Source organism: Drosophila sechellia, chromosome X (assembly GCF_004382195.2).
Source record: "Drosophila sechellia strain sech25 chromosome X, ASM438219v1, whole genome shotgun sequence".
Classification (NCBI taxonomy): domain Eukaryota; kingdom Metazoa; phylum Arthropoda; class Insecta; order Diptera; family Drosophilidae; genus Drosophila; species Drosophila sechellia.
The window spans coordinates 15436440-15455378 of NC_045954.1; the positions used below are offsets into that span (position 1 = coordinate 15436440).

The 18939-nt window shown below is 44.1% G+C and overlaps 4 protein-coding genes across 7 annotated transcripts; 3 read left to right on the top strand and 1 right to left on the bottom strand.

The window, feature by feature from the left end:
• Nucleotides 1–661: 661 nt before the first annotated feature.
• Nucleotides 662–3292, top strand: LOC6620490 (UDP-N-acetylglucosamine transferase subunit ALG14 homolog). 2 transcript variants are annotated; one of them, XM_032726412.1, is made up of 3 exons: nt 662–792; nt 1092–1318; nt 2677–3292. In XM_032726412.1, the coding sequence occupies exons 2-3, from the start codon at nt 1268–1270 to the stop codon at nt 3256–3258; spliced, it is 633 nt and encodes a 210-aa protein (XP_032582303.1). In that variant the 5' UTR covers nt 662–792; nt 1092–1267; the 3' UTR covers nt 3259–3292. The 2 variants fall into 2 exon arrangements, with proteins under 2 accessions (XP_032582303.1, XP_032582304.1); XM_032726413.1 differs by having other exon boundaries at nt 1109–1318.
• Nucleotides 3240–5910, bottom strand: LOC116802306 (sprT-like domain-containing protein Spartan). Its single transcript, XM_032726407.1, is given in 5 exon segments — nt 3240–3512; nt 3514–4943; nt 5067–5426; nt 5505–5627; nt 5697–5910. Coding segments are annotated over 5 exon segments (2184 nt in total). The 5' UTR covers nt 5790–5910; the 3' UTR covers nt 3240–3334.
• A 664-nt stretch (nt 5911–6574) lies between these two features.
• On the top strand, nt 6575–12219 carry LOC116802305. Of its 2 annotated transcripts, XM_032726405.1 has the most exons (4): nt 6575–6599; nt 8362–10702; nt 10754–10862; nt 11105–12219. In XM_032726405.1, the coding sequence occupies exons 2-4, from the start codon at nt 8426–8428 to the stop codon at nt 11170–11172; spliced, it is 2454 nt and encodes an 817-aa protein (XP_032582296.1). In that variant the 5' UTR covers nt 6575–6599; nt 8362–8425; the 3' UTR covers nt 11173–12219. The 2 variants fall into 2 exon arrangements, with proteins under 2 accessions (XP_032582296.1, XP_032582297.1); XM_032726406.1 differs by lacking the exon at nt 6575–6599 and having other exon boundaries at nt 8337–10702.
• Nucleotides 12220–13073: 854 nt separating this feature from the next.
• Nucleotides 13074–18615, top strand: LOC6620496 (arginine/serine-rich coiled-coil protein 2). Of its 2 annotated transcripts, XM_032726408.1 has the most exons (4): nt 13082–13227; nt 13542–13763; nt 17131–17277; nt 17352–18615. In XM_032726408.1, the coding sequence occupies exons 1-4, from the start codon at nt 13165–13167 to the stop codon at nt 18450–18452; spliced, it is 1533 nt and encodes a 510-aa protein (XP_032582299.1). In that variant the 5' UTR covers nt 13082–13164; the 3' UTR covers nt 18453–18615. The 2 variants fall into 2 exon arrangements, with proteins under 2 accessions (XP_032582300.1, XP_032582299.1); XM_032726409.1 differs by lacking the exons at nt 17131–17277; nt 17352–18615 and having other exon boundaries at nt 13074–13227; nt 13525–13721.
• The last annotated feature ends 324 nt before the right edge of the window (nt 18616–18939 follow it).

The following is an 18939-nucleotide window of genomic DNA, read 5'->3' on the forward strand; positions in this document are numbered from 1 at the left end:
TGTCACTTGCTGGTCCCAAAGTGAGCTTGAGGCGGGATACAAAAGGATTCTAGCTCCTATTTGGAAGTTCGGGTGGCAAATCTGGGGCTTTGCTTGCGACAGCCAAATCAATACGATCACTGGTTGACTAAGATACCACAGGTACCCGCCCACCAATGATGCTTAATAGAAGCCAACCGAGGGACCTCATTCTTCGATCTCCATTAAGGAGGGTCAGTAGACAATGACATTTATACAAATGTTATTGTCCTGTTTTGTTATTTATAAATTTAGATACAACTAACTTCAGTTAGCCGGCGCGCCGAAATGGGCTGACTTAATAGCTGCCAGTTGGAAATCAATCGTATGCCTTTCGAAAATAAAGATATATGAAAATAAGTAATTATTTAGTAATTTGAAATATTCGCGATACATACACAACCATATGTATGTGTACACTTATGATAAACAAAATATATGATCAAAGGCCTAAATTATCGGGAATAATTTGGAAAAATCTAAAGCTAGTCTAAAAAGACGCGCGAATTTAGTTTTTCAAAACATCGGCTTTTCAAATATACATTATTTTTCAACGGATAGTTAGGAAATTGTATCGATAGTTCGAAGCACGCGCTGGTCACACTTTCCAATTCTATCAATAGTTCCACCACTAGTTTCTGCTCTAGCAATTGATTACTTTTTTTTTTGGACGCACCTGCGTGCTTCAGCCACATTTTTGGCCTAAAACAATTTTTGGCCCAAAACAATGGAGGCCCTAGTGAATTATAGTAGTGAGGACGACCAGGAGGACGGGTAAATATGCCTACACCGCAAGGCCGGAAGCAGCTGAAAAAAGAAAGAATCGTCAGAGCGCATTTTGTGTACACATACATCTTCATCACTTTTTTTCTTCCTTGCGTATATGAGAAGCGCGTGTGTATCGTGTTTGTGTTGTGTGTGTGTGTGCGAATGCGCGGAAACGCGAAATAAATAAACCTAACTCATCCCATCAATTCAAAAAACATAATCAAACAATGAAAACCACTCCAATAATATAGTTCAAGTATCCTAGTGCTTTTGTAAAATAATGCGAATTTGCTGTTTCTTAAAAGTTGCAAAATTCCCCTAGGCACCACAACAACTGCAGCATTTGCCGCATGCTAAATCCACGAAAACAACAACAACTGCTAGCTTCCTAAAGCAGAAGAACAACAATAACAATGGTAGTGGCAATAGTCCGCGCGGCAAGGAAAGAGAGCGCGAGCGGGAGAGAGAGAAGACAAAGCCGATGTCGCAGCAGCAGAGTCGTAGGAGCAGCAGCGGAGGCCGCATTGATGAGGTAAAGAATTGCCGTTGCACCAAATCGATATTTACTCCCCATATATATATAGATATATGTATATACCAAATACCATATGCTATTGTACTACTTACTTCATACGTATGTGTGTGTGTGTATCGGGGTTGGAGCGGAAGCGGATCTTCCATGTGCCGTTTTCTTCCGCTGCCGCAAAGGGCGACGCCATCGCCGACTGCGCTGCCAGCAGCAGCAGCACTTACAGTGGCGGGCAGAATAATAGCATAGTCCGCTTTAAATCAAACGTCTGATAAATATAGATATCAATCAAATCGAAACCGAGATCTTTTAAGCTTTTGAGTTTAATTTCAATTAAATAGAGAAGAAAAGTACTTGTGCAATAAAACAGGACACTGCATCAAATCAATAATGCGGCCTAGTTTTCAGTGCCTCCATTCTTTTATGCCAGCAAAAGTAATAATTTCATACATAGGCAAGGTCATTGGCAGCGCAGGGCAATCCATATGAATGTACATTTATTGCTAAAACTAAATTAATAGAATGTGAAAAAGGAAGAGTCAAACACAATGCAGTCCATTACTCGCTGGTTCTATAGATTATATTGAATTTAACGACAAGAACAGATTATGAGTTCAACTTTACTTCGTTTATTATTGATTAATACTTCCTTTAGTTATAGATATAAATAGTAAATCTTGTTTAATTCTGCATCTTTAAGGGCTTCAGGCATTTTCGTGTGCTATTATTTGGTCAGCTACTGTGCCCCAATGAAAAATTCAATATCAATGTAGTAATATATATTATATATTGATCTCCACGATCGACTGCTTGCGCTCCAACCCGTTCCATTCAAATTTCGCTACTGCCAGCTTCTTATGGGCCGAAAACTCAAACTCAAATCCAAAGAAAGAAAATTCTGTTTGGTCGGTCCGCTTGCGATTTACACACACATTGTTGTTGTTCGGCCAGCTTAGTTAAGACTACAAACTTTATATGCCAATCAATATTTAAATGACTAAACTCTACCATTTTATTATCATTGTTATTGTTGTTACGTAAACGAAACCGAATCGAACCAAAACGAAAAACCATTTTCAAAACAAACAAGTCAAAAACAAACAAAAAAAAGACGAACACAAACCTGACCGACGATAATTGACAATAGCCCGATCGTAGTAATCGCTCGATTACCAATAGAGATTGAGATTCAATAAATTTTATAAATGGCGCCCTCAGTAATAACAACAACATTATGGTACGCCGGCATTATTATCGGTTCAGTTATCGATAGCAATGGAAACAGCTGTTCGTGCATGATCGACAATCGACTTGAAACGTAAACAACTCTAATTGTTGTTATTTAAATTGTGTTTTTGAAGGGCAACATGACGACCAGCGCGCCTCACCCCACCTACGTAATACTGGGCTCCGGCGGCCACACGGCGGAGATGTGCCGGCTGACCCAGGCGCTGCTACAACAGACAGACATCGAACAGACGGAGAAGTACCAGCCAATTAGACTGATCCTGGCCAACAGTGACTCAACTTCCGAGCGCCAGTTCAGGCAGATCATGCCGCAGGCTGCCCAGAGTGCGGAAATCGCGAAGGTGCCGCGCAGCCGCAACGTGGGCCAATCCTGGCTGAGCAGTATCTTCACCAGCCTGTGGGCGCTTCTCTGGAGCTGCTATCTGGTTTGGCGTGATCGCCCCCAGCTGATCCTCTGCAATGGACCCGGCACCTGTGTGCCCTTCTGCTATGCCGCCTACCTGTGGCGCCTCCTCGGACGCCTGCCCTCGCACTCCAGGATCGTGTTCGTGGAGAGCTTCTGCCGCGTGGAGACGCTGTCGCTGAGCGGACGCCTGCTCCTTCCGCTGGCGGACCTCTTTGTGGTCCACTGGCCGGCGTTGGCCACGCGCTATGTGGATAAAAAGAACGTGCGATATTTTGGGCGAATCCTGTAACATGTTTTTAATAAAACAAAAAATTTTTGAAGTACTTTCTCTATTTAACGAATTATGGTTTGCAGAAGGTGCCGTCCTAGCGCTTCTTGCAACCCGCGCAGACATATCGATGCGCCTTCAGGTGGTGGGGCATGATCTCCAGGCCACATCTGGGACAGCCGACGGTCTGTTTGAAGAGGTTGCGCTGCCGGCGCTGACGCGGAGTAAGTTCGTCCTCGCTGGAGAGCAGAGCAGACGAGTCGGTGGAAGAGCTCGTCGATCTCCTTTTCTGTGTAACCGGAGCTGCGAAGAATTCGTTTTGATGACTTGGCTTTCGATTTGGCTCCGCGTGATGTGGAAAATCCTGAGGAGTCCTTTGAGGTAAAGGAAGCCCTTGGTCGACGGTTTTTAGGCTTAAACGATGGCGGTTCCAAGCGCACCATAATGGCGCAGCCATCGAAGTGATTGGCCAACTCAGTGCGCTTCATCTTCTCAAAGCAAATGGGACAAGATACAATGTCGTTGCCCATATTCTTGCCGTAGCTTGAGCAAGTGGGCTGCACGTCGTTCTCACGCTGGAACTCCTTCAGCAGGGTGTCCTCTCCAAAAATATCATCAATGATGGATTGGTCAGCTAGTTCCGTGGCGGCTGTTAAAGAGTCATTTGCGGCCACCTCATCGTCGTATTCATCATCAATTAAGAGAATATCGTCCTCACACAAGGTCAACTCATCCTCCATTACTTGGCGCTTGATATTCTGCGTGCGCTCTTGACTGCTCATGGTGTTCCTGCCAGCTGGCATCTTCATCTCCTCTTCATCACTATCGCTGTCAACCAAGTTGACGAAGGGCACATGGACATCCCTGACCATTACGTCATCATCGTAGGACTCCCAGGTGATTATCTCGCCGTCGCTGGAAACACGACGCCTCTTTTTGGTAATATCTGCTTCAGAATTATTCTGTCCCTTGTTGGAAGCATCTCCGCTAAAACGCTCAAGTCGAATTTGACGAAGTTTAGCGGGATCGGGAACATCAGTGTCACTAATATCGATGTTTTCTATAGCGCTAGAGCCACCAAGACTGTAGCCCTGTCCGCTTATTTCAGTGGTGGCTTTCGAACCTGATTTGTCGAGTTCATTGCCTCCGCCACTTGTGTTGCGGTTTGTGCCAGCAGCTGGTGTCTTGGGCATGGCAAAGGGTTCGGAGGAGAGTCCGGGATAAGAAGTCGGCGGCACCGCCTTTGCCAGATCGCCCAGCAAAGCTGTGCCGGTGGCCGCTTTCTTGGCTGCCGGCTGGTCGAACCAGTTGCGTATGTCTTCCTTGGGCGCGGCCACCGCCGGTGTGGACTTCTTAGCCCTGGACTTGGTCTCCGGCTTTGGGGGCTTCGATGGTTCACCCAACTTCATGAAGGTGCCGCTGCACTCACGATGATGCCTCGCCCACCACTCATCGTTCGGACCGGGCGCTCGGTTGCTGGTCCGCTTCACATAGCCCCAAAAGGGCGAGCGCTCCCGGCAAATGCCCGTGCAGCGCCAGATGTGTGTGCGATAGGAGGCCACCTCGTCGTGAAAAGTGTGGTAAACGGTGATGTTGGTGCCCGCCACCTTGTTGATCGTCTCCATGATGCGCTTGAAATTGGGTCCATGGCCACCGTTGCCCTCGCGGATGTTGAGCACAAAGCAGTAGGCATGGATCATTTCGTGCTGGATGAACAAATAGATTTAATGTAATGCTAAATATCTATGTGCATATGCAGTTCTCTAGGCTTGAGATGCCAATTATGAAGATTTCTGCGTAATATACGTGAAAAGTACAACAATTCTTACCAAGAGCGTCTCCACGAGATCCTTGCGCGGACGCAGCTTTAGCAGCGGCTCACTGAGCCGAATGGTCACCTCCTTGACGAAGCGATTGCCACGCTGGTAGCAGATTCCAGCGCACGAGTACATCTTCTTGCTCCATTCCAGGGAGACGGCGCCCAGGCGCTCTTGGAAGAACTTCTCGTCGAATCGTATGAACATGGAGTAGATGTCCGGAGTGGGATCGACCAGCTCCCACTGCGGATGCACCAGATTTATCGTCTTATTGAGATAGTCATCATAGCTGGCCTGAATAGCGCGCACTGGTGGCTTCGTGGGAGCCGCTCCTCGTTTTTTGTTTTTGATTTTAGTGTTCTCCATTTTTGTCTTGTTGAGATGAAAGGCGATACGATATGAGAAGGGCCTACGATAAATGAAATGCTATGATTTTCATTGTAAACTTACTGATTTTGGCTGATTCGATTTGGGGTAGACGAACTGGATACTGCTGTCCAGCTCGCTATCACCGCCCTCCTCGCCCTCGTCTATTTGGGCCTGAATCCTGCGTGCCAGCTGGTAGTCCGTGTCCTGCAGAACCCAGAGTGGATGTTATTGAGGTGTTTTTTTATTGGCCAGATTACCATTTCCCCTACGTACTTTGCTGGCATCCGCGGCTGTGTAACTTTGGTCTGACTCAGCATTCAGCTGGTTCTGCAGGTTCAGCGCGAACAAGTAGTCTGCATCTGACATGATGGTCGCCTTGTTTCTCCTGGGCTAATCCTCTGCAGAAATTAGTATCGCAATTTCTAGGTGCACAAAAATACTTCGAAAAATATTTCGCGCTTCGCTGCAGTGTGACCAGTCGTTGGGGCAAAAATATATGCTCGTGCTTGGCGCGGTTAGTCAGGTATCGATAAGTTCGGTTATCGCGCCAAGCTTGCCTACTCCATTTATCACATTTAACGACAGTGGTTTGCGATTTGAAACTTAACAAGCGATTTAAGACTTGGCGGTGAAATAGCACGACACTTTTAATAATAATCGATTAATACTTCTGCTATAAAAATTGGTTTTACATCAACGAATAACCGTGGTTGCATTATTGAACTGTGAAAGTGAATCCACGTTCGTGCAAAACGTACGAAATTTTAATATAGCGTGATAAGATTTATTTCTTGTTTCAAATATCAAATACACAGTGTTCAGTGTCGCACAAAGTCCATCTCTAGTTGCAGCGCTATTTTCAAATAGCTCACGAAATTCCGAGAAACGAATTTAGCCTGCGCATGCGTCACCTCTATTTTAGCTGATCTATTCGCTGTGGAAACGAAATAATTTGAAGCGACGCACGCATTTTGCTAGACTTTCGAGTCAATATGGCTTAGCGCGAAGTCAACATTAATTACCCACCTATCACGTGTTCAAATCTATCGTGTCTTTAGAGAGGGGAGAAGGAAGGCGATCCCTTCGCTAGTGGCATCGATATCGGAATGTCCTACGTATCAATGCTACACCGTTCATTAACGGCCCAACGCTCGAGGACGCAACATTGTCTCTTTGGTAAGTCTCCCAGCATCCGTTTCCGGAAAAGTTTCAAATCTTACAATTTACAAATGGGGAGCTTGAAAAAAGTAAAAGTTCTCCTGCAAGCGGCAGATGAAGCGCCAGGGCCGCCCCGGTCAAAACAATTCTAATGCGAATCCCAAACCAAGGCCACTGATTTTGGGGCAAAGCCATGTGGAAACACCAGCAGCGCCATCAATTCAGCACGCTGGTCCGGCAAAAAAGTGTGACGATGGCCAACAGCAGCCAGGGGAGCCCAGCACGTGTTTTAAACATGGGCCGCTGGCTTTTTGCTGCTCATTTGCCGAAATCCATTTAGCCAGCCATTGTTTGCGCTAACTTCACATTTCTCGCCTCAGGTTGCCACCGCAAGGCACTATCCAAGCAATCCCAAGCTTTTCGTTCCGGCGGCTACCTGTAAGTCCGGAGTCAGTCATTCATTTATGCATTATCTTCTCGTCTGTACGGCGTCACTTATAAACAAAATCAGCGGCGTGCATATAAACAAATTGGGGTTTCGGTAACATAAGCTTACATTTGCTGACCATTGGACCATTGAATTGTGCTTGCCAAACAAATCCCGACCGTAAGTTTAACGAAACACGTGCTCCGGTTACAATCTTCTCCCCTATGCTTTCCCTTCCATCTTCGCGAGGAAACGCACAAGCAACTCGCATTCTTTTCTGCCAAAATGGCGAACTTTCAGCATGGCGTTGGTTCATTGGTATTAGTGTTGGCTAAGCATAATTGTGCAAATAAAGCGAAAGAGCAAATGCAAATCAAAAATGTAAATCAACCAAAAACAAGGACCGCAAAAAAAAAAAAAATAGAGAAGCATTTAACTTGACAATAATGTGATTGTGACAAGTCTTTTAGAAGGTTGGAATTCGCAAGAAGTTCTCTTTCGTTGTGTATGTGTGTGATTTTCGGAACACCAGCGAACATTTATCCGTGTTGGTTCTTCCCCACTTTCGCGATTTCCAAAAACACGAGAAATATGCATGCATGCATACATACGTATTTATGCTTATACGCTTTATGCATGTGTGTGTAAGATTTTCCTAACGCTGGCGAACATTTATCTGTGCTGGTTCTTTCTACCATTTGCAAATTCCAAAAAGTGGTGGAAAGTGACAGGTGTGTGTGGCGAATCAGCGAGAAGACGATCTATGTATGTGTGTGAGACCTTCGGAACACTGAAGAACATTTTTCAGTGTTCGTTCCTTCTCCCATTTGCAAATTCCAAAAAGTGGTGGAAAGTGACAAGTGTGTGAATGGCGAATCAGCGAGAAGACGCTTCATGTATGTGTGTGTAAGATTTTCGGAACACTGGCGAACATTTATCCGTGTTTGTTCTTCCCCACTTTAGCGATTTCCAAAAACACGAGAAATATGCATGCATACATACATACGTATGTATGGATGTGTGTTTTCAAGCTTCAAGGAAGTGTGCGTATGTACATTCATATGGAGATGTAACCAGTGTCAAAATGGTAGTTAATAGGTAAAACGGTTAGTTTTCCGCTTTTTGTAACACTTACTAATGAATGTATGTACATGTATATGTGCATTTTTGTCCTTTTATTTATGGGTGACTTAATGTTGTGGCTATTAGCCAGTCATTTTCGTAAGAATTACTTTTATACAGTAAACATAAGATTTATATCTATGGAAAGGCGGTTTTTTAAGAGACATAAATATTCAGACAAACATACATGTGCATTTTTACTAATTTGTTAACTTCTTCCTTTTCGCGCAGAAATCGGTTTGATCAATTGCAGAGCAGGGGGGGCTACAACAGCAGTAGCGAGGGCGGAAACACGATGACTAAAATCGCCGGCAGCGACACCGGCAGCGAGAGCAGTAGCTCCAAGGATCCGAAGAAGACTTACCCAGTTTCCATTTACCACTACCAAAACGCACAGACCATCACCTTGGGCAGCTTCATCGATAATCAGTTTTTCAAGCAACCAAAAAAAAATTCGGGCAAATCTCAGAGGGTCTTGAAACAGCTGTCGGAGCGAAAGCCTATGACACCAACTGAGCCATTGAATCCAATCCAACCTGTGAATCCGAAGGGCCAAAAAAATCCAATGGGACCTGTGAATCCAATGGACCAAGAAATATTACAGGAGTCAGTGAACCCAATGGGCCAAATTGAACCAATTCGCCCACCGAATCCGATGGGTCAAATGAATCCAATGGAGCCAGGGAATTCAAATAGACAAATGAACCCAATGGGGATAGTGAATCCAAATGGCCAAATGAATTCAATGAGCCAAATGAACCCGATGGACGATATGAATCTGATGAGGGGACCAGTGAATCCAAATGGTCAAATTTATCCAAAGGATCTAGGGAATCAAAAGGGACAAATTAATCCAATGTGGCCAGAAAATCCAAATGACCAAATTAATCCAATGTGGCCAGAAAATCCAAATGACCAAATGAACCCAATGGGGCCAGTGAATTCAAATGACCAAATGAATTCAGGTAGCCAAATGAATCTGATGGCCAAAATGAATATGATGGGGAGGCCAGTGAATCCAAATGGTCAACTTAATCCAATGGAGGCAGGGAATCCAAATGGCCAAATAAACCCAATGGGGCCAGTGAATCCAAATGACCAAATTAATTCCATGAGCCAAAAGGATCTGATCGACCAAGTAAATCTGATGGTCAAAATGTGTATGATGGGGGTGTCAGTGAATCCAAATGGCCAAATAAATCCCAAGGGGCCAGTGAATTCAATGGAGCTATTGAATTATCTAAGGGAGGCAGTGAATCTATTGGGCAAAATGAAAACAACGGGGCCAACAGATCCAATGAAGCCCACGGACCCAATGGATGGGGAGCACCAGCACCCCATGAAGCCCACGGAGCCAATGGATGGGGAGCACCAGCACCCCTTACTTGGTTCGCAAAGTGATGCTTCGCCATTTGACGACCCGATGACGTTGCCTATCGATCTCGACGATGACCTACCCGATGAGCCGGTGTATTTCGATGCTCCCCGGGACTTGACGAAACCACTCACACCATATGTCGAGTCATTGATACAGACATCCGCTAGATTGCGGCGAAACCCATTGGGTCTGAACTTTATAGAAGATGACGACAGTTCCGATGATGAGGATACGTTTGCTAACCAAACGCTGAAACCCATTGGTTACGAGATGCTGATGGCCAGGAAGCACAAGGAAAATATTGAACTCATCTGCCGCTACCATGAGGAGCAGGTGGTACTTAAGGTCCGCACCATCGCGTTTATATGGGAGAACTATAGAAGCGATAGCACGCTGCCGCCAAACAAGACTATTTGGAGTGTGGAGCGCCATGAGCTCAAGCCAAGACATGTGCCACCCAATCCGCCGGCCCAGTCAAATCCAACCAATTCGATGCCCTCGAACGTGACGGCCCCTCCGACATACTGGATTCAGAACAACTATCCCATGCAGCATGCCAACTTGCATCCCAATAATCAGTCGGCTCCGGCAACTGAAGTCCAGTACCTAAATGAGAACTGGTGGCACAATGCCAACTACATGAACTTCTTTGCTAATATGGACCACATCTTGGTCAACCTGTCGCAGATGGAGCTGTACGCTGCCCAGATGTACAACGTGTACGGCGAGGCGTTCTTCGAGACAGCCATTGGCAGATACTTCCCGGGAGACCCTACCGGCTCCTCCCCGCCATTTGGTGAGATTCAGCTCCAGTTCATGGAGCGGATCCGCAAGATCCATCATATCAATACGATTAATAAGATCAATCAGATCCATCGGATTCAACAGCACCAACAGGAACCCCAGCAGTTCCAACAGTCGCCGCAGTTCCAACAGTCGCAGCAGTTCCAACAGTCGCCGCAGTTCCAACAGTCGCAGCAGTTCCAAAAGTCACAGCAGTTCCAACAGTCGCAGCAGTTCCAAAAGTCAAAGCAGTTCCAACAGTCGCAGCAGTTCCAACAGCGGCAGCAGTTCCAACAGCCGCAGCAACAGATGCAGCAGCGTTCGCGCAACTATTCATCGGACCTCCAAGTGATGGGGCATAAAATGGACAGGACATTACCAGGACATCGCCAGGTGCAACACGAGAATCAGGTAATGATGATCATGTTTGTTGGTCTGCAAAGTGTACATGTCTCTCCCCAGCCGAACATGCGCTACTCAAGAGCTGGAGAGGAAGGACCACTTCCAGGACGCTTTGCTGGAGGCGAAGAGTTTGGCGGATGCAAGCCAAATCCCGGTCTAAATGCTGCAAGTAAGGACCGCAATTTTTACAACTTTCTTAATTAAAATTGGTAATATTTGATTGGCTTATTGCACTTTTAGTACCAACAGCTTGTAGTATCAATCCCAAAACATTATTTGCACTTCCCACATATTCTTTCATTCTAGAAAGCTGTTTTCGCATTTTGTAAACGTTTAGATCAGTAATATTTAGCACCTGATTGCAAAACATTTAACACTTATGTACATATATTCACTTAATTCGTACCACAGAGCCTCGTTTTAATAACATAATTGAGTCGGAGCGCCAAGAAAGTGACTCTGATGGGCGTTGGTGCTAGAGCATCGGATGGAAAGAAAGATGATCTCAAAAAACTGGAAGATCTCGCCTTGATCAAAACACACTTCCCACCGCTACTTAGTAACCAAATTTGGTAAATCTCAGGGGAACAGGACAACGTGAAACAGAAATGTTGAAAACATCTATTTGTGGCCTAAATATAAGAGCCTTCTTTTGTATACCCTTGAAAACAGAATTGCATTTACACATATGTATCTACATATTGTTAACAGAAAACAAAATTTTATTTGCACAGATACGAGAAACTTTTGCTAACAAAAAAAAGAAATTCATTTACACACATATGTATGTATCTACATATTGTTAACAGAAAACAAAATTGCATTTGAAAAGATACGAAAAATTTACACACATATGTATCTACATATTGTTAACAGAAAACAAAATTGGATTTGAAAAGATTCGTGAATCTTTTGCTAACAGAAAAAAAGAAATTTCATTTACATACAAATTTATTGGTAACAGAAAAAAGAATTGCACTTACAAGATATGTGAGTAAATGTAATCCTTTTTCTTTTTTAACAAAAAAAAAATTTTTATTTACACAGATACGAGAATCTTTCGTAAGTGAAAATGAATTTTAATTTACACACAAATCTTTTGTAACAGAAAAAGGAATTCATTTACACACATATATTGATAATAGACAAAATAATTGCATTTACAGTCATACGCAAATCTATTGTTAACAGAAAAAAAATTGCATTTACACAAAAATTCCATTAACAAAAAGAATTTCATATATACACAAATCTATTGTTAACAGAAAACAGAATTTAATTCACCATTTTTTATAAACACCTAATAAATCCACCGAACATGCATCAAAATGCTTGACTCGTGTGGAAGATAAGTTTGCTACGATGTATACAATATCGCAGGTTCGTGATCAATTTCGTGATTACAATTTTGTGATAGCTAGTTATCAATCCCTTCCTATACAATTTCAGGGACTAAAGCCAAACAGAATTATATTTACATTTTTTATACAAACTACTGATGACAATAAAACCTTTACTACAAAATATATCAACTTTGTTTATGTTTAACCTTTGTGAATGTGAACAATTGTAAGACGAATCAAAAAGAGGGAAGCATAAGCTGATCATCCTCATAACGTTGGTAATCAACTTCCCTTCTCAGTGAAAGCTCGGGTTGAGTTCCATGATATCCACAAACCTGGCAAAACGGAAAGGTAACCCGCTTCCTACATTTGCCGATGACGTGTGTGTCACTTGCTGGTCCCAAAGTGAGCTTGAGGCGGGATACAAAAGGATTCTAGCTCCTATTTGGAAGTTCGGGTGGCAAATCTGGGGCTTTGCTTGCGACAGCCAAATCAATACGATCACTGGTTGACTAAGATACCACAGGTACCCGCCCACCAATGATGCTTAATAGAAGCCAACCGAGGGACCTCATTCTTCGATCTCCATTAAGGAGGGTCAGTAGACAATGACATTTATACAAATGTTATTGTCCTGTTTTGTTATTTATAAATTTAGATACAACTAACTTTAGTTAGCCGGCGCGCCGAAATGGGCTGACTTAATAGCTGCCAGTTGGAAATCAATCGTATGCCTTTCGAAAATAAAGATATATGAAAATAAGTAATTATTTAGTAATTTGAAATATTCGCGATACACACAACCATATGTATGTGTACACTTATGATAAACAAAATATATGATCAAAGGCCTAAATTATCGGGAATAATTTGGCAAAATCTAAAGCTAGTCTAAAAAGACGCGCGAATTTAGTTTTTCAAAACATCGGCTTTTCAAATATACATTATTTTTCAACGGATAGTTAGGAAATTGTATCGATAGTTCGAAGCGCGCGCTGGTCACACTTTCCATTTCTATCAATAGTTCCACCACTAGTTTCTGCTCTAGCAATTGATTACTTTTTTTTTTGGACGCACCTGCGTGCTTCAGCCACATTTTTGGCCTAAAACAATTTTTGGCCAAAAACAATGGAGGCCCTAGTGAATTATAGTAGTGAGGACGACCAGGAGGATGCTGGCTTTCAGATACGGGTAAATATGCCTACACCGCAAGGCCGGAAGCAGCTGAAAAAAGAAAGAATCGTCAGAGCGCATTTTGTGTACACATACATCTTCATCACTTTTTTTCTTCCTTGCGTATATGAGAAGCGCGTGTGTATCGTGTTTGTGTTGTGTGTGTGTGCGAATGCGCGGAAACGCGAAATAAATAAACCTAACTCATCCCATCAATTCAAAAAACATAATCAAACAATGAAAACCACTCCAATAATATAGTTCAAGTATCCTAGTGCTTTAGTAAAATAATGCGAATTTGCTGTTTCTTAAAAGTTGCAAAATTCCCCTAGGCACCACAACAACAACAACAACAACTGCAGCATTTGCCGCATGCTAAATCCACGAAAACAACAACAACTGCTAGCTTCCTAAAGCAGAAGAACAACAATAACAATGGTAGTGGCAATAGTCCGCGCGGCAAGGAAAGAGAGCGCGAGCGGGAGAGAGAGAAGACAAAGCCGATGTCGCAGCAGCAGAGTCGTAGGAGCAGCAGCGGAGGCCGCATTGATGAGGTAAAGAATTACCGTTGCACCAAATCGATATTTACTCCCCATATATATATATAGATATATGTATATACCAAATACCATATGCTATTGTACTACTTACTTCATACGTATGTGTGTGTGTGTATCGGGGTTGGAGCGGAAGCGGATCTTCCATGTGCCGTTTTCTTCCGCTGCCGCAAAGGGCGACGCCATCGCCGACTGCGCTGCCAGCAGCAGCAGCACTTACAGTGGCGGGCAGAATAATAGCATAGTCCGCTTTAAATCAAACGTCTGATAAATATAGATATCAATCAAATCGAAACCGAGATCTTTTAAGCTTTTGAGTTTAATTTCACTTGGGTTCAATTAAATAGAGAAGAAAAGTACTTGTGCAATAAAACAGGACACTGCATCAAATCAATAATGCGGCCTAGTTTTCAGTGCCTCCATTCTTTTATGCCAGCAAAAGTAATAATTTCATACATAGGCAAGGTCATTGGCAGCGCAGGGCAATCCATATGAATGTACATTTATTGCTAAAACTAAATTAATAGAATGTGAAAAAGGAAGAGTCAAACACAATGCAGTCCATTTCTCGCTGGTTCTATAGATTATATTGAATTTAACGACAAGAACAGATTATGAGTTCAACTTTACTTCGTTTATTATTGATTAATACTTCCTTTAGTTATAGATATAAATAGTAAATCTTGTTTAATTCTGCATCTTTAAGGGCTTCAGGCATTTTCGTGTGCTATTATTTGGTCAGCTACTGTGCCCCAATGAAAAATTCAATATCAATGTAGTAATATACAGCTGCGGTTAAAATAATAGCACTACTGCAGGTGGAAAGTTGATTTCCTAAAAAAAGGTATTGGATGTTTATTTTTTTTAAAGTCTGATTGCATGAATAATAAGTACCATATATTGTCTCTCTATGCAAGAAATTTTGACTCTCTCAATGTAACGGTTCTTTTTGTTTTTGGGCACTTTCTGCAAAATCGCGCTAAATGAGGCGGTAACAAAAATAGCACTGACCACGTTTTTGCTGAATAAAATTAATAGGAGTGATTGCTTTGGGTTTTTTTTCGACAAATTTTGAAAAAAGGAGTTGCATTAAAGGTTTTAATTGAATTTTTTTCGAAAGAAGCCCAAAAATTTTCTAGTTATGGGGTCGGGAAGAGCATTCTACCGTCGAAAAAAGGAATTTGATTAAAAACATGATCTCTGAAGGTAAAACCTACGCTAAAATGGGACGGTTTGTTGGTTTTTCAAACAAAATGATCCGCAACGCACTTCTGTTTGTCGAAAATAACGAAAAACGTGGAAGAAAGCCCTCTATGTCCAACGTGGAGATCAAGCGCTTGGTTCGGCAAAGCAAGAAGGAGCCTTTTAAGCCGGCGGCGGAACTGAAGAAGGAGCTCCAGATAGCTGCAAGCGTGGAAACAGTTCGCAAACACTTAAGACAAAACAACCTTAATGTGTGCAGTCCCAGAAAAGTCCCGCTTTTGACTGTGAAGCATGTGGCAAAGCGAATCGAATATGCCAAGATACGCAAGGACTGGCCTGTGGAGAAGTGGCGCCACATTTTTGTGGTCAGATGAGAGCAAAATTGTGTTTTTTGGTTGGAAAGGCTCTCGGTCTTATGTTCGGCGTCCACCATGAGCTGAATATAATCCTCGCTTCACATTTAAGACGGTAAAGCACGGGGGATCACACATCATGGTATGGGCGTGCTTTTCATACCATGGAGTAGATCCGATTCATATGATTCAAGGCATCATGGATCAGCACATTTACACAGATATCCTGGAAAATGTGATGGCACTATATGCCGAGGATGAAATGCCGTTTTTTTGGGACATTTCAACAGGATAACGACCCAAAACACACGAGCAAGAGAGCTCGAAAGTGGTTTGAGCAGAAATCGATCCGAGTAATGAAATGGCCTGCTCAGTCACCCGACTTGAATCCAATCGAAAAACTTTGTGCGGACGTGAAAAAAAGGTTTCTGAAGCCAAACCCAACAATATCGAGGAACTTTGGATTCATGGGGGATCGAGGATCAAGGATTCATGGAGCAAAATTCCTCAAAAACGGTACCAGGACTTGGTGGACTCCATGCCAAGAGGATGCGCAGCTGTCATTGCCTACAATGGTCACGCAACCAAATATTAATATTCTTTAAACATAGTTCTTAAGATATAATCCATTTGTTGAACTCTTATTTTATTTTTTGATTTAGTTTTAGCAAAATACGAGAAACAGTGCTATTTTTGTTACCGCCTAAACTTGAAGGTTTTTTTTTTGTTTTACCAATTATTTTTAAAATATCCATTAGATCTTTTACCAATTTTATTATTTCGATTGAAAATCATTGTAGTATTTAAGATTAGTTAAAAAAAATTATGAAAAAATGTCAGAAAATAGAGAAACGATGGGGCAAACACGAATGTGCTTATGGTGCTATTATTGTTACCGCAACTGTATATTATATATTGATCTCCACGATCGACTGCTTGCGCTCCAACCCGTTCCATTCAAATTTCGCTACTGCCAGCTTCTTATGGGCCGAAAACTCAAACTCAAATCCAAAGAAAGAAAATTCTGTTTGGTCGGTCCGCTTGCGATTTACACACACATTGTTGTTGTTCGGCCAGCTTAGTTAAGACTACAAACTTTATATGCCAATCAATATTTAAATGACTAAACTCTACCATTTTATTATCATTGTTATTGTTGTTACGTAAACGAAACCGAATCGAACCAAAACGAAAAACCATTTTCAAAACAAACAAGTCAAAAACAAACAAAAAAAGACGAACACAAACCTGACCGACGATAATTGACAATAGCCCGATCGTAGTAATCGCTCGATTACCAATAGCTTCTTCGATAATGCGACAATCGATCAAATTTGTTATGACCACCACTGTGTGTGTAGTCCTGTGTGCGACTCTGTGGCTGTGTTGGTGGGTGTGTGTGAGCCACTGAAAATGGTAAAAGCATGTAGAACAATCACACTCACCACACACATGCCCGCCCGCACACACACACACACAACCACCCACCCACCCACCCACTCACTCACTCACTGGTGGCGCGAAAGCGAGAGAGAGAGAGATATTGCGAAAGAGAGATCAAGGCGCACGAAAGTGAGTATACAAAAAGCGATCAAATAGAACCTAACAACACTCTAAGCAATCTAGGACACCCCGGAAAGGACCTCGGGCCCCAGCTGGTGGCCCACAGCCCGAATCCTCTTTCTATTCCCCCTCCAGCATCCTAAGCATCTAGCATCTAGATCTAGATCCTTAGTCACCGACGCAGATTCGTAGATCCATACGCTCTAATGTAATTCTCCTCAATGGGTTGCTTCATCCCGTTCCAGGAGCCGAAGCCCAGCAGTCGCCACCGCCAGGAGCGGGACAAGGACAGGGAACGGGACCGCGACCGCGAACGTGACAAGGACAAGGACAAGAAGCGCAGCGATTCAGAACGCAGTCGGGACAAAGGACGCGACAAGGATCACAGCAAGGTGAGACAGAGTCCTAATCAACTCCCAGGCAACTCAGCATAACTCAGCCAAACTAATGTCCATGCTATTTACAGGGCGACCATCGCCACCATCGTACCAAAGACGGCAACAGCCACAGGGAGCGGGAGCGCGATCGTGACCGGGAGAGGGAGCGAGATCGCGACAAGGATCGGGACCGCAGGCGTTCGGAGAAGAGCAGTCGCCACCACAGTGGCAAGGAACGCCATCATCATCATCACAACAACTCATCGTCAGCCGCCGCTGCAGCGGTCAGTGCAGCATCAGTCCGTCGCTCCCATGATGAACGCAGTCGTCGTCGCCGGGACTCTCGATCCGATTCCCGCACACCCCCGGGCACGCCGCCCGCTCGTCGCCACCATCAGTCGCAACAGTCACGCAAATATCGCGAACGCGACTCCAGCAGCCGCTCCAGATCTCCGAAGGAAGAACATGCCACAACACTTCGCGTTGGAGCTGTGGCCGGATCTCATGTTCTGCTCGCTAAGTCAGGCGGCGGAGCAGGATCAACGGCAACTAATGCAACAGCAGCGGCGAGGGTTGCAGCGGCCGCTCTGGTAGCTGCCAATGCAGCAGCCGCAGCTATGGCAGCCGGTTCATCTGGCGGCGGTGGCGGTGGTCTCCTGCCCACGCCCAACTATGCGCCCAAGATACCCTCGCTGATGTCCTTGGAGCTGAGCACACCAGCGGCAGCAGCACCAGTCGCAGAACCCATCCAGCTGCCCAGTTACTACAATCCGAGCATCATCAATGCCAATCGCTATGCGGAGCAGCAGCAGAAGCGCAAGCTGCTGTGGGGCTCCAAGAAGAGCGAGAACTCGGCGAACAAGTGGGGCAACGCGCACTTCTCCCAGGACTCCGACGGCAAGGTGGCCTCCAAGTTTATGCGCCTGATGGGTATCAAGAACACAGGTACTTCCGACAATGGCGATGACAGGGCAGAGTCCACCAATGGGAGTGCAGCAGGCGAGGGAAATCGCGCAGTCAGAGGTGCTGCGCCATCGGGAGCCGCTGGCGGAACGAAAGTGCCCACGGACGTGCAGCAGCGCCAGCGCATGTTCTCCAACATGGAGCAGCAGTACGAGATGGCGCGAGCCGCCACACACACGATGCGCGGCGTGGGGCTTGGTTTCGGATCCCAGCCACGTACTTTCTAGAAGGGATCGGAACGGAGTAGGATCGGCTCCCTGCCAGGCTGTAAATACCATGCCACTTACTCAACTCATTAGTCAGTCAATATGTTTCTCCTCAACAACTTTTTGTTTGTGTTGAGCAAATGTTTTTTTGATTTCAAATAAACGTTGCAACCGAATTTATGAAGTGACGTGGCTTTCTCTTTGGATTTGCTTGGGATAAATCGTTAGGTAGACCCTCAGTCTACACTATTACTAAGTTTGCTAAGAGTTATCCAACTTTAACTATAAAGTTCAGCGGCTCTTAATTCCAAAATACTTGCATATTAGATAAAAATTAAAGGTATTTTTTTTACAATAAACGTATGGTTAAAGTTTTGAATTTTGGCACTTGGTTTCGTAGCTGTCAGCCTTTTGCCATGTACCTTTGCGGCCGGTCTGCCTATCGCCAATCGATATCTGGCCAAAAACAATAACAATAACAAAATCAGCTGACGATAGGACGTCGGAT

Bases quoted from the DNA above. Each gene is read 5' to 3' on its own strand.
- LOC116802305 (XM_032726405.1), top strand. From the start codon at position 8,426: ATGACTAAAATCGCCGGCAGCGACACCGGCAGCGAGAGCAGTAGCTCC. The intron at 10,703-10,753 runs GTAATGATGATC...GTCTCTCCCCAG, and splicing joins AGGTGCAACACGAGAATCAG to CCGAACATGCGCTACTCAAG. The intron at 10,863-11,104 runs GTAAGGACCGCA...TTCGTACCACAG, and splicing joins TCCCGGTCTAAATGCTGCAA to AGCCTCGTTTTAATAACATA.
- LOC6620496 (XM_032726408.1), top strand. From the start codon at position 13,165: ATGGAGGCCCTAGTGAATTATAGTAGTGAGGACGACCAGGAGGATGCT. The intron at 13,228-13,541 runs GTAAATATGCCT...AAATTCCCCTAG, and splicing joins ATGCTGGCTTTCAGATACGG to GCACCACAACAACAACAACA. The intron at 17,278-17,351 runs GTGAGACAGAGT...TGCTATTTACAG, and splicing joins GCGACAAGGATCACAGCAAG to GGCGACCATCGCCACCATCG.
- LOC6620490 (XM_032726412.1), top strand. From the start codon at position 1,268: ATGTCGCAGCAGCAGAGTCGTAGGAGCAGCAGCGGAGGCCGCATTGAT. The intron at 1,319-2,676 runs GTAAAGAATTGC...GTGTTTTTGAAG, and splicing joins GCGGAGGCCGCATTGATGAG to GGCAACATGACGACCAGCGC.